This window comes from Mytilus edulis, chromosome 1 (genome assembly GCF_963676685.1).
Source record: "Mytilus edulis chromosome 1, xbMytEdul2.2, whole genome shotgun sequence".
NCBI lineage: Eukaryota > Metazoa > Mollusca > Bivalvia > Mytilida > Mytilidae > Mytilus > Mytilus edulis.
In genome coordinates, this window is record NC_092344.1 from 53167223 (window position 1) to 53190257 (window position 23035).

Sequence of the window (23035 nt, forward strand, 5' to 3'; positions counted from 1 at the left end):
ACATACCATTCCTGTCAGTAAAAAATCATCGATAGTAACATACTTTTGAATCTAAATGGTATATTTTCATGTTTAATTTTGAGAACTTATTCATCGTGTTAATTGGAAGCTAACGGACATTGGTTTTAGAGAAAACGTTCAAACCAATATTACTTTCAAATTGTTTAAAGTCATGAGTGAGCATACAATTGACAAAAGCGCCTTTTAATGAACACGAAAAAAATATTTCTTAGAGATGAAATATTAAAAAATTCTGGAACACGATATCTTTCTGGGACACAAGAAGTGAATCAATTTACCAGTCTTTTCCAGGAATTTAAAAAAAAATCAAAAATTTTCTTTCTTTATTATATTTTCTTGATCTGGAATTTAACGTGTGCCAATATATCACATTTAATGAAGGTTTATAAATTGAGCATGTAAAACAATTAATTGTGCAAAGAAAAGTCCAGCTATCAGTAAAGAACAGAAAAATGAACGAAAACAGATGCTTTCAAAATTTTGCTTTAGACATTAATCATAGAAAAATCTTCTTCCAAATTTTGTAATTCAGAAATAAAAAAATAAAAAAAAAGCCCAAACTGTGACCACTTATTAATTGCAGAAAGAAATACCTTTTATCTGTAAAATGTGGGGAAATTTAAAGAAATAATTGCATTATCATATTGCACTGGATACTCTTTTGATCATAAACAGTTTTTTTAACAGAGAGTCATTCAAAAAACTTTGGTTTCAGTTGACTACCCCGTGTCCTGTGGTGAAGATCGTGTCCGCTCCATATCTAGATAACCGTTATGATTTCAAAGTTTATACTTGACATCCATTTTAACCACCACCAGAGGGCGTGTCATGATGTATGTACAACTTCCTAGGTCAAAGGTCAAGGTCAAAAAAACTTTGGTTTCAGTTGACAACCCCGTGTCCTGTGGTGAAGATTGTGTCCGCTCTATATCTTGAGAACCATTATGATTTCAAATATTATACTTGACATCCATTTTAACCAACACCAGAGGGTGTGTCATGATGTATATACAACTTCCTAGGTCAAAGGTCTGTCTGTCTGTTGGTCTGTCCATCGCTAACAAATTTGATCCACACTATATTTTGAGAGGACAGCTGTTATTATTTCATACTTTATACCTGACAAACATTTTCAACTTAACATATATATATTAACCAACACCAGAGAATGTGTCATAATGTATACATCCTAGGTCAAAGGTCAGTCTGTTGGTCTGTCCATCCGTTTGTTGTTCTTAACAAATTGTGTCCGCTCTACCTCTCGAGAACCGTTAATCAGTTTTAACTTAAAATCTTAGAATAAAATCACACATGAGACTATGTAATAACTTCAAATAATGCTTCATATCAGATTATCCATACAACTTATTTACCCCACGTTATTGACAGCGGGGCCCACAGAGATGGCTCCCATCTCGATGGTATCTACAAATAACAGGCTATTATTTGAACTTGGAATTATTTTTAATTATGGAATTTGCATAATTTCTAGTGTTTAAAATTTTTGATAAATTCCATGTAATATTTGGTATTATGATCTTTTGAGCGGTTAATAACACTTTCCATACAATGTATTTTGGTTAGATAGTGTTGTGCGCGGCACAGTACATTCTACTGAAAAATACTTTTTTTTTTGTAATAGAAAGTGTTGTGCGCAGCACAGAACATTTCAGTACAGAATAAAAGTGGAATTTATTGAAAATTTCAATAACAAAAAATCAAGCAAATTCCATAATTAAAAATAATTCCAAGTTCAAATAATAGCCTGTTAAATGTAGTTACATTACTTTTCGATTATTGTCAATAACATGCTTTAAAATAAAAATAAAATATAGTACGTTAAACACAATTATGTTGCTGAACGTTTGTATAGTGGAAATTTAGAACTTTACAAAATAAACAGCATTTAAAACGTTGTTTCCAAATTATAAGTTTACAGTTATTATCTAGATAGAATCTCTTACTGAGGATCAGAATTATTAAAAGAAATCTTGAAATTTTGACTTTCAACATGAATTAGATCATGACATGGCATTCCATCAATCACTTATATATATGCTCAAGGTTTTTTCCATACTTTTGCTTTCGTACTGACTTAAGTTAGCTTTTTTGTTTTTATTCATTAAAAGCAGGTATATTTTAGCATAGTTATTTACAATGTTTGGAAGTTTCTCTAAAGACAATATAAAAAAAAAGAATTTTTAATTAGTTTAGCCAATTTCAAAGATCAAAATTTATAATTATAATGACAGGCATGCTTTAATCCTTTTGTTGGATAACCACCCTAATTATAGGTTATAAAACTGCTAATGGAGTTCAATTTATAACCTGGGGCAAAACAATATTAATCTTCTTCTTAATTAGACAAAGAGTAATTGAAATAAAACTATGTGTCTTATACATGTTATATAGTGATCAGAAGACTTTGATCATCTGATTAGTAAAGACAAGAAAATTTGTTAAGATTTTTTTCATTCTCTAATATAAATAAACAGCATATATATTTACAGTGTCATAGAGGGATACATGTATCTTTTTTTTTTTAGAAGAGTTTCAATGATAGGCAGTAGTTCCTTGTTAAAAGGATTTTGTGTACCTTCTTACTTTTTATATACACGTATATCATAACATTATAAGAAATGAACTGTTTATCTATTCTTAGCTAAAATCTTATTGAAAATTCTGCTTTTAGGAAATTTAATACAAATAAGCTAACTACTTTAAGGAAGTACAGAACTTACCTTAAGACGCATTTCTTATTTTAAATCCATTTTCTTATTTCAAATCTATTTTCTTATTTTGATTTAAAAGGAGTTGACTTATTGACAAGCAAATAAATCCATTTGTTTCAAAAGCTATATATAAAGTGAATTATGGTAGGGGATCTGGGTGATCATAATGCATGTAATGCAGCTTGAGACAATAGATAGAAATATAAAGGCATCTCTTTAGTCATATCAGTACTTCAAAGTGATGAATACATACATGTTTTCATTTGCAATTGAGAATTGAATGCTCTTTTTTGTAAATTTATTGGGGTGTAAAAGCGTTAACCGAAGTACATTTTGTATGAAGCGCTAAAAATGTGTGCACGGTCAATGCTTTTACAACCCTATAAAGTTACAAAAAAAAGCATTCAATACTTATAATTACATTTTTACCTATAGGATCATGAAAACAGGCCTTTTATCAAGTTTTTATTTCATTTACCTGTGCACTTTATTGTGGGACCTTGTGTCATCATGAATGAAAAGTTGCATTGTGTAATGCAATTGATTAAGGAATATCACGAGATTGCTAGTTAGCCAATCAGAATAACGTATTATAATGTAACATACATCTAATGTTATTATCAGGTTACGGGTATATTATATATTTTATTATATTTCATCAAACTAATTTACTAATTATATAAAGTAATCGAAATGTAATCAAAAGTAAACATGATTTTTGTTGTAATCCATTAAATTACGATTACATATAATCGAAAATGTCTTCGATTACAGATTACTGTCGATTACTGGAAAAAATGTAATCAATAATACAATTGATTACGATTACAGATTACGATTACCCCATCCCTGGTTTGACGTCTGAAGTTAAAGGGCATTACTACCCTCATAGACACTATATGGCTATGGAACATATTTTCCTCGTGATACTACTTTTTGAATTCTATTCCTTTTTGTTGAGCCTGCGATTTTTGTCGCAATAATGATAATAATACAAAAATGTATAGGCTATAGTGATCCTACATTTTGGAAGGGGCGTCTATAAATATTCATTCTATGGTTAAAGATTATGAAATTTTATTCATTTTTGTTCTCCTTGACAGAGTCAAAAAGTGAGACATAGGTAAGGTCTGCATTTTCCGGTGTCAGAGAAGACAAAAGCGGCAGCAGCGTCAATAATGTATTAGTTTGTGATTGGGTTTAGTTTATGGTAAACCACTAGTGGTAAGTCAAAGATATTTGGTATGCAGTTGTATCAGTATTGGCACATCTCATTACAGTGCAGATTATTTGGTCCCAGCCCCTCAGTTATGGTCTATTGTCTTTGAAACTTTTGCTTAGTTTGCATGTTTTAGTTTGTTATTTAATAGGTCAGTTTATGGGGAACCTGACCTAGTGAGTATATACATTTTTGTATATGAAGTTAATGATAATTGGAATGCAGCTGGCATATCTCATTTCCGTGGAGATTATTTCCCCCACCCCTCAGTCATGGTCTACTGATTATGAAACTTTTCTTACACATGTAGTTTTCATGTATTAGTTTGTGTTTAGGTTTGTTTAAATGGAACTGCTTAATAAGTCAATGATATTTGGTTTGCGTTGTATTAGCATTCATTTTTGGCACATCTTATTTCCATGGAGGTATCGATTGTTTAGCCATGCATGTACCTTCAGTCATGATTCATTGACTTTGAATATTTGCAAATCGTACATACATGTATTAAAAAGTGTTGCTATTTTAATTTCAACATTTTTATTGTTGAAATTACCAAAAATTGAGACATATCTCTGTGATAACAGTTTATCTTAAACTATCCTGGATTTCTACCAAACTTAGACAGAAGCTTGTTAATGATCATAAAATAGTATCCAAAAGTAAATAAAATTAAAAAAAATCCCTTTTAATAAACTTTAAACTTAATCCACATTTTAGTGAAAAATGGATTTAGTTTTTCTGCCAGTTGTATATTACATTCACTCTGAGGTTAAAAGTTTTTAAATTTTTAACCGGATTTTTGTGACAAAAATGTCGGTTATTGATTTGGGGATGTACGGCGGGCAGCCGGGCGGTCAGGCGGGCGGCAATCAAATGTTGTCCGTGCATTAACTCGTGAACCTTTCAACCAAAGCTTTTAAAATTTTAATATGTTATTACTGACAACTATACGAAGGTCAAGTTCAATAATGGCGATTTTGACTTTTACCGTTTAGGAGTTATGGTTTTTGAAAGATTGAAAAATGGAGTTTCCAGTCGTGTCCGTGCATTTATGCATGAACTGTTCTACCAAATCTTCCGAAATTTTAATATGCTGTTACTGATGACAAAATGGAGGTCAAGTTCAATAATGATGAATTTGACTTTTACCGTTCAGGAGTTATGGTTCTTGAAAGATTGAAAAATGGAGTTTCCAGTCGTGTCCGTGCATTCATGCATGAACTGTTCTACCAAATCTTCCGAAATTTTAATATGTTGTTACTAATGACAGAATGGAGGTCAAGTTCAATAATGATGAATTTGACTTTTACCGTTCAGGAGTTATGGTTCTTGAAAGATTGAAAAATGGAGTTTCCAGTCGTGTCCGTGCATTCATGCATGAACTGTTCTACCAAATCTTCCGAAATTCTAATATGCTGTTACTGATGACAAAATGGAGGTCAAGTTCAATAATGACGATTTTGACTTTTACCGTTCAGGAGTTATGGTTCTTGAAAGATTGAAAAATGGTGTTTCCCGTCGTGTCCGTGCATTTTCTCATGAACCATCAACCAAAGCTTTTGAAATTTTAATATGTTGTTACTAATGACAAAATAGAGGTCAAGTTAAATAATGACGATTTTGACTTTTACCGTTCAGGAGTTGTGGTTCTTAAAAGATCGTAAAATGGCGTTTCCATTCACGTTGTTGCATTTACTCATGAACCATTCAATCTAAGCTTTTCAAATTTTAATATGTTGATACTGATGACAAAATGGAGGTCAAATTTGATATTGACGATTTTCACTTTCACCATTCATCAGTAATGGTTCTTGTGATATTGCCAGGACATAAATAAATGTTAATAAATCCGGTTTGCTGTCGTTGTGACAGCCTCTTGTTGATGATAACTTTCTTGAACTATCCTGGATATGTACCAAAATTATACAAAAGTTTGTTTAGAATCATAAGATAGTAGATGAATCTTTATAAAAATATTTATTTTTTGCAGGTAAATGACTATCCTGACTTTCTATCAGGCGAAGAAAGAGAAAACACACAACATTTGGTTGTCACTTACTGGACAAATGATTCTAAAAGACGATCTATACGACGCTCTAAAAGATCTCCAAGACCTGGATCTGCAGCTACAGAAGGGGAAAGGTTTGTATTAGTTCTTCAGTAATATATAATCCTTGGACACATTAAAGTTGTTTCAATTTAGACCATGCCAAAACAACTTGCTGGTTTTTAAAACATGTCAGCCAAAAAACCTATACTTTGGCAACTTCCCTGAATCATTTACTGATTGAGTAGTATGAATTCTTCTGTATACTGCATGAAATTAAAGTATCTCCACTTAAATATTATTAAAATTCAGTAAGTCACAAAAGGCCTGTATATTAATTTTCAAACTATTTCCATTTTTCAGCCGGAGTGCATGCTTTTTACTTTCTACCTGACAAGGTTTCAGGTTTTGTTTGATCACCTTGCATACTGAAGGGGCATTGAGCAGAGCTTTCCAGCATCCATTAACTTTACCAAAATGTTTTTTTCTGAAACTACTGCACTAAAATTGAACCAAACTTAATAGCCATGATCATCATTGGGGTATCTACATTCTTCTCATACACTGTATATGTTATGATGGTATGATACTAAACCCCTAACGGGAAGAATTGTGCCTGATGTTCATATGATGAAATCATAATCTTTCAGTCAGTTTAATTGAAGTCTGGAGCTGGCATGTCAGTTAACTGCTAGTAGTCTTTTGTTATTTATGTATTATTGTCATTTTGGGTGCGGGAATTTCTCGCTACATTGAAGACCTGTTGGTGACCCTCTGCTGTTGTTTTTTATTTGGTCGCCGACTCGGGTTGTTGTCTCTTTGACACATTCCCCATTTCCATTCTCAATTTTATTGTAGTTAAAAAATGTGTTTGATGACCCTGCCTTCAAACCACAGATGGCTTAAAATAAAACATAGGGGTAAAATGCAAGTTTTGTCTATTATTTTGAAAACCCTTATTAACAGGGAAAATCTGATGGGGGTTAAAAAAAGTTCAGAATGTTGAGCCTTACCAGTTGTCCATATAGGCCAACACTGTTAGACAACTTTTTATATTGCCCTAAAAAGACAGATTTTATTGTTTTATATAAATCTTGAAACTGCAATGGATATGATTTTTATACCCCATCTTCGATAGTAGAGGGGCATTATGTTTTCTGGTCTGTGCGTCCCTCTGTCCGTCCTTCCATTCATCTGTCTGTCCCGCTTTAGGTTCAAGTTTTTTGTCAAGGTAGTTTTTGATGAAGTTGAAGTCCAATCAACTTGAAACTTAGTACACATGTTCCTTATGATATGATCTTTCTAATTTTAAACCCAAATTAGGCTTTTGACCCCAATTTCAAGGTCCACTGAACATAAAAAATGAAAGTGCGAGTTCTGGATAAAGTTTTTGGTCAATGTAGTTTTTGATGAAGTTGAAGTCCAATCAACTTGAAACTTAGTACACATGTTCCAATTATGATATGATCTTTCTTATTTAAAATCAAATTAGACTTTTGACCCCAATTTCACAGTCCACTGAATATAGAAAATGAAAGTGTGAGTTCCAGGTTAAATTTTTTCGTTGAGGTAGTTTTTGCTGAAGTTGAAGTCCAATCAACTTGAAACTTAGTACACATGTTCCCTATGGTATGATCTTTCTAATTTTAATGCCAAATTAGATTTTTTACTCAATTTCAGGGTTAATTGAACATGGAAAATGATAGTGCGAGTGGGGCACATTCTTGTTAATTCTGATATAAAGATAGAAAAAATAGAAACCTCAAATTGCAAATATGATCAGCAAGACAATTTGTACAAAAAAAGACTCATGGTAGAACTCATCAGTCAACTTCTTATCAGAGTTATTGCCCTTTGATGACAATATTTTCAAATTTTTGCCTAATACTGAAAAATTAAAAAAAATACATGTACATGTAGATCAGTAGATATTACCTAAAATAATTAAAACTATCAGTTAGCAGGCTTGGGGTCATTTTTATTGTAATCATTAATCAGCTGTAATCAATTTCAATTTTTGGAATGGAGTCATCATTTTTGACTGAAAATTTGGTGGCATCAATTTCATTCTAGAGCTATGATTCTTTAAATACAAATGGAAAAATTGTTGAATTTTACGTTTCCATCCTCTCACTTAAGTTAGCCTCAATTAAATATAATGGAACTTATACACAATGCTTATTAACACAAACTACAGATCAAGCTTAAAATTTGGTGGTGTCACCTAGACTGACTATTCTAGACTAAATATGCCCCTTTACATATCGAAAAATTGCTGAATTTTTCATTTCTTTTCTCTATCTTCAGTTTGCCTCAACCAAATGTTATGGAACTTATTGGCAATACATATTACCACAAAACTTGTATCAAGTACAAATTTGGGTTGAGTCACTTTTTAGCTCACCTGGCCAGATGGGCCAAGTAAGCTTTTCTCATCACTTGGCTTCTATCATCCGTCGTCTGCATCATTGTTGTAGTCCGTGGTCCATTAACTTTTACAAAACTACTGGGCCAGATTTTACCAAACTTTGCCACAATTCTCATTGTGGTATAAAGTTTGAAAAATGTGACCAATGACCCGGCCAACCAACTAAGATGGCCACCATGGCTACAAATAGAGCTTAGGAAGGAAAATTGATATTTTGGTTAATATTTCTGAAACCAAATCATTAAGAGCAAATCTGATGGGGGTTTATCAGGTTAATCAGGTCATGATCTATCTGCCATGAAATTTTTAGACAAATCTGACAACCCCTTGTTGGATTGCTTCCATCTGAATCGGTAACATTTAAAGGACATTTTGCAGTTTTGGGTTATTATATTGATTATTACTTAAGATAGAGATAAACTGTAAATAGCAATAATGTTCAGCATAGTACAAATAAGTCATCATGACCAAAATGGTCAATTGACACCTTCAGGGGTAATTGTCCTTTATTATGTTATAATGAATTTTTAACGATTTTTTGTAATCTTACAAAAATCTTCTCTGAAACTACAGAGACAAATTAATCCAAACTTGGTCACAATTATTATTAGGGTATGTAGTTTAAAAAATGTTTCTGATGATCCCACCTGCCAACCAACATAACTGCATGACATGGCTAAAAATAGAACATACAGGAAAAAATGCCATTTTGGCTTATCAGTGGTGGATCCAGAAATTTTCATAAGTGGGGGCCCACTGACTGCCTAAGAGGGGACCCGCTCCAGTCACGCTTCATAGATTCCTTATATTAGCAACCAAATTTTTTCCAAAAAAGAGGGGGCCTTCTATTTCTATTGTAAATTTAAACAGGGATCTATATTGATTAATGAGTACATAATAGTGTAGTAAAAGATAAAAACTTTTTGTCCCTGCTTCAAAATTTCTATTTCCAGCATGGAAAAGGTTTTGTCACACAGTTAGATAGACAGGAAATAATTTATTGTGTAAGGGAGTCTTCATATATCACTTTTATTACTTTCAATCCATGAACTGTCAACTTTTATTAGGGGCTGTTGTTTAAGTAATTAAAATTTCACACCTAGCAATGCCACTGGTAATAGGTAAAAAGACACATGTGACTTCATTTACCTGTAGTTTTATTTACCTTTAATCTTAATTTCCTGTAAAATCATACATTTTGAATAAAAAATATATATGACTTATAAATATTGAAATAATATATCATGCTGAGTTCACACGTAATTCGAATTCGATTCGCATTAACTAATTCGAATTAGTTTAATTCGCATCCAAAACGTTTTACGTCCTAACGTCATTCTAATTCGAATTAAAATGCGCGTCAAATTCGCTTTACTGTCCAAACGATGTTACCTTTTAGTTTGTATCAACAAAAGCGTATTTCTAATGCGAATTTGATAATTTGAATTAACTTATTCGAATCAATTCGAATTAAAAAGGAAGAGTGTGTGAATGCGATTAGCGAATACCATTCGCATTCGATTCGAATTCAATTCGAATTAAATATACGTGTGAACGAGGCATAAATTTTTATGTATACAATGTATCTTAAGTATACAATATCATAATTCATAATACATTGTAACTAAATTTTAAATCAGTAGGAATAAGTGTAATACTCTAGTTCAGGGAAACAATGCGCATGTGGAAGATCGATCATGATTTTGTGTTATCGACTAATTAGATACGAGATTTGATAAACTGGGGGCATTATCAGTTTATTGATTTATCAGATCGGCATCGTTATTACTGTAGACAGATTAATGCATACTATATTTTCACATGCTATGGCAAACGAAAATATATACAACATATGACAAACAAAAGGCAGCAGAGAGCAGAAGTTACAGAGTATACAATAATATTATGACATTATATGTGATCTAATTTTCCAAGCGGCTGCATTTGAATAAATGCATAGTTTTACTGTCAGAGATTTAGGGACGACATTAAAAGATCGATGTAGGATAAAAAACTTAAATCAAATAATTTGGGGGTAGGGGGGTTAAAATTCTGCAAGTTTTGTATATCTAAAATCGATTTTTACATATATCCCTATTGGTAAATCAATTTTTCCCAAATTAAGTTAAGAGGGGGGTCAGTGAAAAAACTATGTGAATTAAGTTTTTTATCCTACAGTTGTCCCATAAATTATCTAACTTGTGCCGATTTGGCCAAGAATAGTAGAATAAATATAAAAGTCTATACGCACAGATCTATACGTTGGACATGATAAAACAAAATGATATTCGTCCTCCAAAACCTTCATATTGCAACATATACAAATTCTATTTTCTCTTTGAGTATTCAGATAACGACCAACTTCAACATTTAATCTAAGTGTGCCGCTACACAATTTTGTTAATATAGATACATTACAATGAAAATATCTTTCAAAACCAAATACTAATTTATATAGTTTATAAATATGTCATGGTGTGTTATTTGGCTTAAATTTGTGTTAGTGTTATTTTGGATAAAAATTATGTTTTATTTTAAGAAAGAAAATTTTATGTTTGTATTTTATAAGAATTGTAATTAATTTGTTTAATTGATTTTACCTATGCTGTGGCATTAGTACTCGAAATGTCACAGTTAGCTCAAAGCACTTTATTTTGAAATATTAATTGTAATTAGCATATGTCACTTGAAAAGTTTAAGATTTTATCAAAACATTATAGGATTAGGCTTTGTTAATTAATGTCTATTTTTTTGTTAATGAGAGTAATATTTACATGTCGAGTCATATTGATTTATATTTGGTTTTAATATAAATAGCGTTGTGAAATTTAGGAAAATCAGTCACCTTTCGGAAACCTAACCTTTCACTACTAAAGTCTATTATACTGGATCTGTAAGACTGTCGATCAGTCTACTAGTTGACTTTGTAGTGTTTAGACAAAAATGTATTTTTGACTCACCTTTTATTTTTGAGAATTATTTTAGAAAAACAGTCAGTGTTTCGGAAGCGTAACCTCACACTACTCATGTCATTATACTGGACCTATAAGACTGTCTACCAGTCTACCAGTTGACTGTGTAGTGTGAGACAAAATTTATCTCTGACTCATAATTTAACTTTAGAAAATACTTTTGAGAAACTTTTATTTTGAGACTTTTATATTTTGAATTGAGATTAAGTACATTTTATGATTTAGTAATTTTGGCATTTATTTTATATTTTACATTTTAAAGAGAAATAGTTTTACTTTGGATTTGTTATTTTGAATTGATACTTTGTACTTTAATTAGATTATTATTATTTGGCATTGTTTATTGATTGATTTGTTATCATTCATTTAAATCATTATCGTTAATTAAATTATGAAAACCTTCCTTGCGTTTTAGCTATGCCTATCAGAACATTAAGTCTAGCAATAGACTGACCCCCTGTCCCTTGGTTCCAGCACATACGAGTTAGCTCCCCCTTATCTAACAGTGCTCTGGAGTGGACCTTGGTGACAGATATGGTGGATTGACCCGAGGCACGATACAAATGAGATTCTGAAACTGCATAGCTAGAATGTAGGTTGGCAAAATTCATTCAAAATTATTTCAAAACTTAGAATTTCAAAACTGAGACAACAGTAGGAGAGACAATAAGAGGAAGAGAGAACCAGTAGCAGGAGAGACAAGTTGCAGATTAAACAACACACAACTAAAAGATAAGTACATCTTGCTTATTATATTACACTTTAATACTTTTAAGTGAAAAGTACAGATGTATGTTGATTCTTGGTGTGAATCTGTTAACTTTAAATAAATATTTATTTGTGCAAAAAATTTACAGAAGTAAATATTCAGTTCAGGAGAAACTGTACTTGTGCAAATGATTTTTTGCGATCTGGAAATTTTACTAATAGTAGAGAGAATATTACATAAACAATATACTGACAACAATTACTTTTAGTTTCAGTTTGGTTATTGCAATCTATATCATCATGGGGAGAAAGAGAATTTCGAAAGGATGGTGCTGCCAAAAAGACAGATGTGCCAGGCTATCCAGTGTAATACCAGGAACAGCAAGTTTCCAGTTTACTACAACCATGGAGAGGAACTTTGTGTAAATTGGAATAGAGAACCTTCAAGTGAGCTGTTTAGTTGACAGTGGAGCATCTTAAAGCTGTATCAGTCAACATCAATTACATCGTCTAAACACCACTACAGCGATTCACAGAGATCAACGATTGAGGATGCAATAAGTGTCCGTAGATATGTGTATGCAATAATCGGAAATATAGTGCTTCAACTTTCTTTTGGAAATCTTACCAGAAATTCATAATTTTGAACATTACTTGCTAGAGTTTATTTATAGGATTAAACTTTTTATGAAACAACAAAACGAAAACGCGAAAACAGACTACAAGAACAGAACTTTGACATTACCAACTTACAATGTAGATCATTTAGACATCAGTGAATATCATGATGGTGCCTATCATTTTATCACAGCAACCTTCCAAGACAGTAGGATTTAGAAAAACAATCAGTTTCTATCTTTATTTTTGTTGTTGTTCTAGGAATTAGTAGGAGTGCACGCCTGTTGGTTCTTTTCACTACATCAATTTGAATTTTGGATTACTGAAATGTTGTTTTATTATTCATCTGTTAAAATTTCCTTATAGCAAGGAATAAAGGTTGCTGGAAGCTAGCAAGTTGGAATAAATTGTTGTTGATATATGTATATATTTTTGGCGCAAGGTTATATATATAGTTTATAAAAAGTGTATTGAGATATTTTTAGGGTGTTACTATGTGAATGTTTATATCATGTTTGGGGACAAACATATAAGAGTAGGGGGGAATATGTCATGGTGTGTTATTTGGCTTAAATTTGTGTTAGTGTTATTTTGGATAAAAATTATGTTTTATTTTAAGAAAGAAAATTTTATGTTTGTATTTTATAAGAATTGTAATTAATTTGTTTAATTGATTTTACCTATGCTGTGGCATTAGTACTCGAAATGTCACAGTTAGCTCAAAGCACTTTATTTTGAAATATTAATTGTAATTAGCATATGTCACTTGAAAAGTTTAAGATTTTATCAAAACATTATAGGATTAGGCTTTGTTAATTAATGTCTATTTTTTGTTAATGAGAGTAATATTTACATGTCGAGTCATATTGATTTATATTTGGTTTTAATATAAATAGCGTTGTGAAATTTAGGAAAATCAGTCACCTTTCGGAAACCTAACCTTTCACTACTAAAGTCTATTATACTGGATCTGTAAGACTGTCGATCAGTCTACTAGTTGACTTTGTAGTGTTTAGACAAAAATGTATTTTTGACTCACCTTTTATTTTTGAGAATTATTTTAGAAAAACAGTCAGTGTTTCGGAAGCGTAACCTCACACTACTCATGTCATTATACTGGACCTATAAGACTGTCTACCAGTCTACCAGTTGACTGTGTAGTGTGAGACAAAATTTATCTCTGACTCATAATTTAACTTTAGAAAATACTTTTGAGAAACTTTTATTTTGAGACTTTTATATTTTGAATTGAGATTAAGTACATTTTATGATTTAGTAATTTTGGCATTTATTTTATATTTTACATTTTAAAGAGAAATAGTTTTACTTTGGATTTGTTATTTTGAATTGATACTTTGTACTTTAATTAGATTATTATTATTTGGCATTGTTTATTGATTGATTTGTTATCATTCATTTAAATCATTATCGTTAATTAAATTATGAAAACCTTCCTTGCGTTTTAGCTATGCCTATCAGAACATTAAGTCTAGCAATAGACTGACCCCCTGTCCCTTGGTTCCAGCACATACGAGTTAGCTCCCCCTTATCTAACAGTGCTCTGGAGTGGACCTTGGTGACAGATACAAAGTTTGTTACAATCTCCTAAAGCTGAAGATTCCACTGACATATTAAAACAGACTATTTTGACCGTTATGTTAATTAATCTTAATTACAAAAGGAATGGTTTGATATATGTCACCTGACTTTGAGTGTTACCTTCACACAAAAATGGACAGATTCATGCTGTGATGTTCACTTAGCAGATCGTCTGTATATTCAAGAAGGTACGGGTGCTATTTCATTACCATATCTGAGGAACTGATCTTAGGTCATAAAAATAAAAGTCAATCAACACCTAGGCCATATGGTATCATAAAGTTTTACCTTAAACTATTAATCTCACCAGGCGACAGTTAGAGACAATTAATATATACCCTTAATAATCGTAATCATGTTTTGACAGTTAGGTACCATTAAAATATATGTTCAAAATGCTAGCCCTGATTGCATGCGTGTATTTACATAAATTTTTTGTGCTTAATTCAAATGCATCGGATATTGACAATTTTTGAAAGGAGGGGTATCTGGGTCGTTCAGCATTTTATTTTGATACATTGTGAAGCATACATAATATTGTATACAGAATATCTATCTAGTTAATTTCAATGAGATTTATTAAGATCTTAAACAGAATTTTTTTTCATATTTTTTTGTTGTATCTTCAGAAAGTAAATTTTCACAACAACCAGTTTAAATCTAGCGTTGATGTTTACTCAATATACAACTTCTTTTACAAGTACTAGTGAAAATGTAGGTAATTGTGTGTGTTGAGGATCTTTATTTCATAAAAGAATAAGTTTAAAATTATAGTATAATGAAATAATGGGGGAGGGGGGGGGGGGAAGGATTTTATGAATTTTTATTTAAGGAAAAATCTTGATTAGCCCCTAATTAATTGATGTTTTTAACACTTAATCAAATAACAAATAATTCAACCTATGCCCACAATTTTATATCTAAATTTCAAAATGTTGGCATAGATTGAATGAACGGCCCCTTATTGACGAATCACGGTAAAAATTCTTGCCAAATGACGTTAAAACGTTTATAAATTTTTGATGCAAGAATATAAAAATGTACACTTAATTCTTTTAGAAAATAAGAAAATTGACTGATTTTCGCAAATCATATGCTAAATTTTTTCCAAAAATTATGGTAAAGATAAATAATTGTGACCTCTGACAAATAAAGATAATTATAGTTTGATGAATCACAGTAAAAATTAAACCAATTTGACGCTATTGGTAGCTGAAAATAACCGTTTGACGCCTGACGGTAAAGGGCATTACTACCCTCATTTAGTGCAAATCTGACAAATGGGTAAAAATGTTCATTAGGTAAAGATCTATCTGCTCTGAAATTTTCAGATGAATCGGAAAACCCGTTGTTGGGTTGTTGCCCCTGAATCGGTAATTTTAAGGAAATTTTGCTGTTTTGGGTTATTATCTTGAATATTATTATAGATAGAGATAAACTGTGAACAGTAATAATGTTCAGCAAAGTAAGATATACAAATAATTCATCGTGACTGAAATGGTCAGTTGACCCCTTTAGGAGTTATTGCCCTTTATAGTCAATTTTTAACCATTTTTCATAAATCTTAGTTATCTTTTACAAAAATCATTTCCTCTGAAACTACTGTGCCTAATTAATCCAAACTTGGTCACAATCATCTTAAGGGTATCTAGTTTCAAAAATGTGTCAGATGACCCAGCCATCAAATTAAGATGGCCGCCACGGCTAAAAATAGAAGATAGGGGTAAAATGCAGTTTTTGGCTTGTAACTCAAAAACCAAAGAATTTTAGAGCAAATCTGACATGGAGGTAATTTGTTTATCAGGTCAAGATCTATCTGCCCTGAAATTTTCAGATGAATCGGACAACCCGTTTTTGGGTTGCTACCCCTGAATCGGTAATTTTAAGGGAATTTTGCTGTTTTGGGTTATTAGCTAAAATATTATTATAGATAGAGATAAACTGTTAAAAGTAATAATGTTCATCAAAGTAAGATTTACAAATAAGTCAACATGACCGAAATGGTCAATTGACCCCCTAAGGAGTTATTGTCCTTAATAGTAAATTTTTAACAATTTTCATAAAATTTGTAAATTTTTATTAACATTTTCCACTGAAACTACTAAGCCAAGTTTATTATAGATATATAGAGATAATTGTAAGCAGCAAGACTGTTTAGTAAAGTAAGATGTACAAACACATCACCATCACCAAAACACAATTTTGTCACGAATCCATCTGCTTCCTTTGTTTAATATTCACATAGACCAAGGTGAGTTTACCTTGAAATAACTTTACACATACAATTCAGGTGTTATCCATCTTAAGCTAAGGGGTTAAATTGAAGTTCACATGAATACGGATTCAATGAGGTCGAATTATTCACTTGCAAAGTCAATGTTTTTTAGCTTTTTTTGACCAAATGGAACCTACTGGCTGCTGAAAGCGAATTATTATTTCACTATTTGCATTTTATTAATGAATGAGCCAAAAAAATGATGTATTTGATTTTTTATGTATCTCGTAGCTAGTGCCCCTTTAAAACTACAATAAAGTATAGCTTGCATCAATTATTTTGATTCTGATTAGGACAATTAAGATAATTTCTAAGTCTGATGTTTATAATAGTTGAGCGTTTGTGTAGGCTCTTTCATGAACCCCCCTTTTTTGTTTGTAAAAATAATTGTCGTACATGTATCTATATAGCTAGGTGAAATATGTCAATTTCAAATTGCTTCAAATTACAGTCATTATGAATGAATTAATAAAATCATGTGCGTCATTTAAGAGTTTTGAAGTGTTTTAAATAAATGAAATACATTAATGCATGCTAATTTGATAAAATTCATTATTCTGCAGTAATTTAGTCAACATAAGCATGTTCAAACAAATTTTATTGGATTAAGAGCAAGGGTTTATTCACAAAGGGAAAGAAGCATTGTCATATTAGAATGTTTGGTAATTTTTGTAATCTTTTTTTCAAAAGATTTCAATTCTCCTGAAACAACTGAGAACAGGCTATTATTTGAACTTGGAATTATTTTTAATTATGGAATTTGCATAATTTCTTGTGTTTAAATTTTTTAATAAATTCCATGTTAATTTGGTATTATGATCTTTTGAGAGGTTAATAACACTTTCCATACAATGTATTTTGGTTATACTGCAGTCCCACTAGGCCGCGATCGCACTACAATCTGTGAAAAAAATGAAAATGATCGCAATAAGGTCGTAGTACGGTCATGGTGAGGTCTTCAAAATCGTGATGAGCGTGGTCAATTTTGAACATGTTCAAAACAATCTTGGTGCGGTCATGGAGAAATCAGGTTGTAATAGAAGCGTAGTGAGAGCGTGATTCTATTCCGATAGACTTCGCTACGCTCTCACAGTGACGTTACTACGACCTCACTACGACCATCACGTTCTCATCGCAACCCAGCAACGCTTCCACTACGACTATACCACGTTTACACCACGCTGTTTAAGACCAAAGCACGATCTTAGCACGCCCATGTAGTCCTCATCACGCTCTTATTACGACCTTACTACTTTCATACTACGACAATCATGCACATCATCATTTTCACATGAAATACATAAAAGGTTTTGTTTGTATGTACATGTGTTTTGGACCTCTTGTCCTTTTTATCCAACGGTTCAACCATGCTTGACACATCTGTGTCATCCCTGTTATCGTTCACTAAAACATCATCATTTGAGCTTGATGGACCAGCAATAAATTGTGGTTGGATTTGTTGATCCGGCATCTCTACTGGATCATGATTCGTTACTATCAGATCTGCCTCTGCCTCTACCCCTACCGCACACGAGTTCTGGTAGATTTTTGTTGCATGACTACGTTGTTTCTGAGAAACTTTACACATCAATGAGAAATAGAAGGAATGATACAGTATTTATATGGAACGATGTTGACGATATATTACAGGAGTGTAGTAAGATCTCAGTATATGAATGTGGTATGGTCGTGGTAAGAGCGTGGTATAATTGGAGTAAAAGGGTGGTAAGATTGTGTTGCAATCGGATAAATCGTGGTATGGTCGTAGTGAGGACGTAATGAGCGTGGAAAGATCGAGATTATCATAGTGAGGTCACAGAATAAACGTGGTATAATCGTAGCGGGATTGTTGTAGAAGCATAATGAAGACGAAGTAGCATCGTGAAATACGAAACTTTACATTTTCATGCCACTCATACCGCGACCTTACCACGATCTGAATTCATTTTAGATCTCGGTGAGCATGGTGCGATTGTGGTCTAGTGGGATTGGGGCTTAAGATAGTGTTGTCAAGGCACAGTGCATTCTATTGAAAATATACTATTTTCTTTGTAATAGAAAGTGTTGTGTGCAGTACAGAACATTTAATTACAGTCTAAATATAAGCATGTAATTTATTAAAAATTTCAATAAAAAGAAATCAAGCAAATTCCAAGTTCCAAGTTCAAATAATAGCCTGTTTGAGACAAATTAAACCAAACTTGGCCACAATCAGCATTATGGTTTCTAGTTAAAAAATGTGTCTGATGACCTCACCTGCCATCTCACATGGCAGACATGGCTAAAAATAGAACATAGGGGGAAAGTTGAAGTTTTTGTTGAGCCTGCGACTTTTGCCCCAGATAGCTCAACTTCTTAGGGGTAGTGATCTAGCTGTGACGGCGGCATTAGTATACTTCTTTAAAGCTTTATATTTTAGAAGGTGGGAGACCTTGATGCTTTATACTTTGTATATAGATGCCTGATGTTAAGAAGTTTCCGTATATATATATTAATTTAGTCCTGGTATCTATGATGAGTTTATTTACATGTCCAATGTCCTTGACCTCATTTTCATGGTTTAGTGACTACTTGAAAAAAAAAGATAAGATTATTTGTAATCTTAAATTCTCTTTTATGATAAGTAATAGGATTTGGTACATTTGTATGTGCGTACTTTGCCAGGTACGTTCTCATGCCCGTCAGACAGTTTTCACCTGACTTCAACCTCATTTCATTGATCAGTGAACAAGGTTAAGTTTTGTGGTCAAGTCGATATTTCAGATACTATATAAGCAATAGGTCTAGTACATGTATATTCGGTGTATAGAAGGACTGCAAGGTGTACATGTCCAACTGGCAGGTGTCATCTGACCTTGACTTCATTTTCATGGTTTAGTGGTTATATTTAAGTTTTTGAGTTTTGGTCTTTTTCTCTAATACTTAATGCAATAGGTCAACTATATTTGGTATATACAAATATTTTATGATTTATATGTCAGTCGCACAGGTTTTTATATGATTTTGACCTCATTTTCATTGTTCATTGCTAAGTGTTAAGATTTGGTGTTTTGGTGATTTTCTATAAGCAATAGGTCAACTATATTAGTTGTATGGTACAAGATGGCTTTAAAAAAAATAATTTCTGTCTTCAAGTACCTTTGAATTTTGATACCTTTTCTGAAATTCTCCAGACATAAAATCTTTTACAAAAAATTTCCCTACAACATTTTACATACTTTCAACCAAGCTCTAAATGCACGCGATTTCGTGGGTGTGTTCTAGTATCTTTGAAACTAAAGCAAAAGTATGATAGTTATTATTTCATGCATCAATACTAAATAAAAATATCAGGTGAGCAACACAGACTCCTTGGAGCCTCTAGTTTCTATTTTCAGTTATATCTTTTTATAATTTATATGATACCCAAGCATGTCTGTGTCCTTTATATTGACACATTCCCCATTTATTTTATTTATGGTTTATTTCCATCAGATTTCTTTGAACAATATCAAAGTCATTTCAAAACAGAAAGCATATTTTTGCAAGAAAAAATAAATCCCCATTTCAATAAAACAAGTTTTATAATTTGTTATTATTTTCTGGAAAATATTCAATTATAATGAAATAAATCACACAGACTTATATAATATACACCCTAGCTACAACTTATTGTCTTCAGTTATATATATATATGTTCCGGACCATATGACTATTTGGACCATACACGTATGGTCATGACCATATGAGAATAATACTCGTTTGGTTAATAACGGGCCGGACATTCATGATTTATTCCTTTGGTTTTGGGTAGAACTGTTTTTCATTCCTCTCATTAAGTCCATCAGGTTCAAGAGTACGTAGCTGATGCATCCAGAACCTTTCTCTCTGTTTTCTCCTTTCGGAGTCCCAATTTTGGTTTACCTCATTTATTTGAAAGGTGATATTATCCAAAGTATGTCCTGTTCTTAAGAGGTGTCTTGTAATTGGACAGTTTCTTCCTTTTGTATAGAACGACCAGTGATAATGTTAAGTCTGATGTTGAATTTAGTTTCTGTTTCACCAACATACTGCAGCTTGCAAGTTCCACAAGTAAGAATATAAATACTATTTTCCGTTTTGCAATTAGATGTAACATAGATCTTGTATTACTGTTTTGTTACTGCTGAAAGAGTGGTCAGTGTTGGCGGCTTTACAGCACTTGTATACAATTGCTTCTACCACATTGTTTGTAACACCCAAATTTAGAAGTTTCTTGTTTCTTGTTTCTTTACAGTGTTTACTTTGAATTTAGAAGTTTCTTGTTTCTTTACTTCGGTTGAAAGAACATTTCAATAGACAACAGAAGAAAAAATTAAAAGAAGCCGGAATGAATGAATCTGATTATGAGAGTGATGAAGGAGACATATGCATCCCAAAATTTAAGGTAAAAGCAAAAACGACAATTTGGAATCATTCATTACATCAGTCAAAGCTGAGGTCAGATCTTTAATCAGTGGTAAACAAGTCAGAAATATTTCAAAGTCAGAAAGTCAAGCCATTATAAACTTGAAAGACCATGACGAAATATATAAATGTTATCAAACAAGCTGATAAAGGAAGTGCCGTTGTAGTGATGAACAAGGCAGACTACATCGAAGAAGGAAATCGTCAGCTCTCCAACACTAAATTTTATAAAGAACTAACATGTGATCCAACCTAAGAAATCAGCAAAAAAATTAATGACGTCCTCTCAGAAATGAATAAAGATAAACAAATTGATGACAATACATAGGATTATCTACGCCCAGATGAAACGTGCACAGCCGGTCGATTTTACTTACTTCAAAACTTCACAAAGAAGGGATTCCAGGGAGACCTATTAAGTATCAGCTAATGGCCATCCCACCGAAAAAAATTTCAGAATTTGTTGATTTAACCACCTCAGACCACATGTTAAACAACTACCATCTCATATTCAAGATATGACTGACTATTTGAAGAAAATGAATTCCTTAAGTCCTTTTAATACCTAACAACACTATTTTGGTTTCAATGGATGTGTGTTCTTTACAGACATGGGGTCAATTACATTTGAAAGTAATTAATTACATTCAATTACAATTACAAAATCTTCAATTAAATTACACATTACATTTGACTTTTTTTACCAATGTAATTAATTACATTCCAATTACTTGGCAAAGGTAATTAATTACTTCAATTACATTTGAAAGGAAATTTAAGATAAAACATTGAAAACATGCATTTATTCTATGATATGTACATAAGTATTATACATTGCTCTATAGTTATAACAATTAGACAGTGTTCAACTAGTATATACATTTTTGTATTGTGTCATATAACTTATTTAAGCATTTTCCCATTACATTTGACCATCATCAGCTTTTCAAATGTTCCATCAGCCAGTCTGCACCTTTCCGGCCTAAATGTTTTTCCAGCAGTGCTAAATAAGCGTTCAACTGGTGCAGATGTGGCTGGAATAGCTAAATATTGCACTGCTAACTTAGCTAGACGTGGTAAACGTTGACAGTTACTATGCCAATACAAAAGAGGGTCTTTTGACATATCAATACAATTATCTGACAAGTAATCATCCATTTCTGAACTTACAGAAAAGTTTTTAAATTCTTCACTTTCGACAATAGAGAGTGGTAAAAGATCCCCAGCTATGAACATTATAAGAGCATTTGTCATTTCTAACTGTTTTGGATCAGACGATGAATATTTTACACTTTTTTTTATGCATTGTGTCAATGTTGGTTGAATTTCTTTAGTCTCAGAATGCAGAATGTACAAATCTCTGTGTTTTCTCTGAAAATTACAAAAGGTCTTATTTAATATCTTGAAAATATTAAATTGTTTTAATTTACCTATTGAAATTTTACATTTATTTAAATTTATTTGATTGTAAATGATACAAAAAAAGAGCACTATTTTTTATTTTTTGAAATGATTTTCATTTTTATCCCAGCTTATTCAAATTATTTCTCTTAAATAAGTGATTTAGAAATCTGACTTCTTAAAACAAAAATAAACTTTAGTTTTAATCACAACTAATTAATTTAATAAACAAAATATTTTCCAAATTTAAATGTAAGCTATTAGAGGATATAAGATAAATGAAATCTGATTAGAAATGAAAAAGAAGCATTATGAATTTATTAATTTTTAAAATTCTTATATAGTATTACCTTCATATGTGTAACAAAGTTGGATGTAACTTTATAACTTCCACTAATGAGGGTGCCACAATGCATACATTTTCCTTTGAAAGTATTTCCATTTTGGAAGTCATCAGGAACAGTAAAATGTTCCAGTACACTCTTGGAGCTCATTTTTAAATCTGATAAAATGTTTTCTTTCAACATTCATATATATAGTGAACAAATTTTGCAAGTGAGATTTTGTCATATGCATTATCCCTTCAAGAA

The 23035-nt window shown here is 31.8% G+C and overlaps 1 protein-coding gene across 2 annotated transcripts in view; it reads left to right on the top strand.

Annotated features, from left to right (window-relative positions):
- Window positions 1-23035, top strand: part of LOC139484888 (uncharacterized protein C12orf56-like) — a 166363-nt gene that overhangs the window by 4559 nt on the left and 138769 nt on the right. For both annotated transcript variants that reach the window (XM_071268921.1, XM_071268930.1), the window contains exon 2: window positions 5963-6114. In XM_071268921.1, the coding sequence (XP_071125022.1) occupies window positions 5963-6114 (152 nt within the window). The remainder of the gene's footprint in view (window positions 1-5962; window positions 6115-23035) is intronic.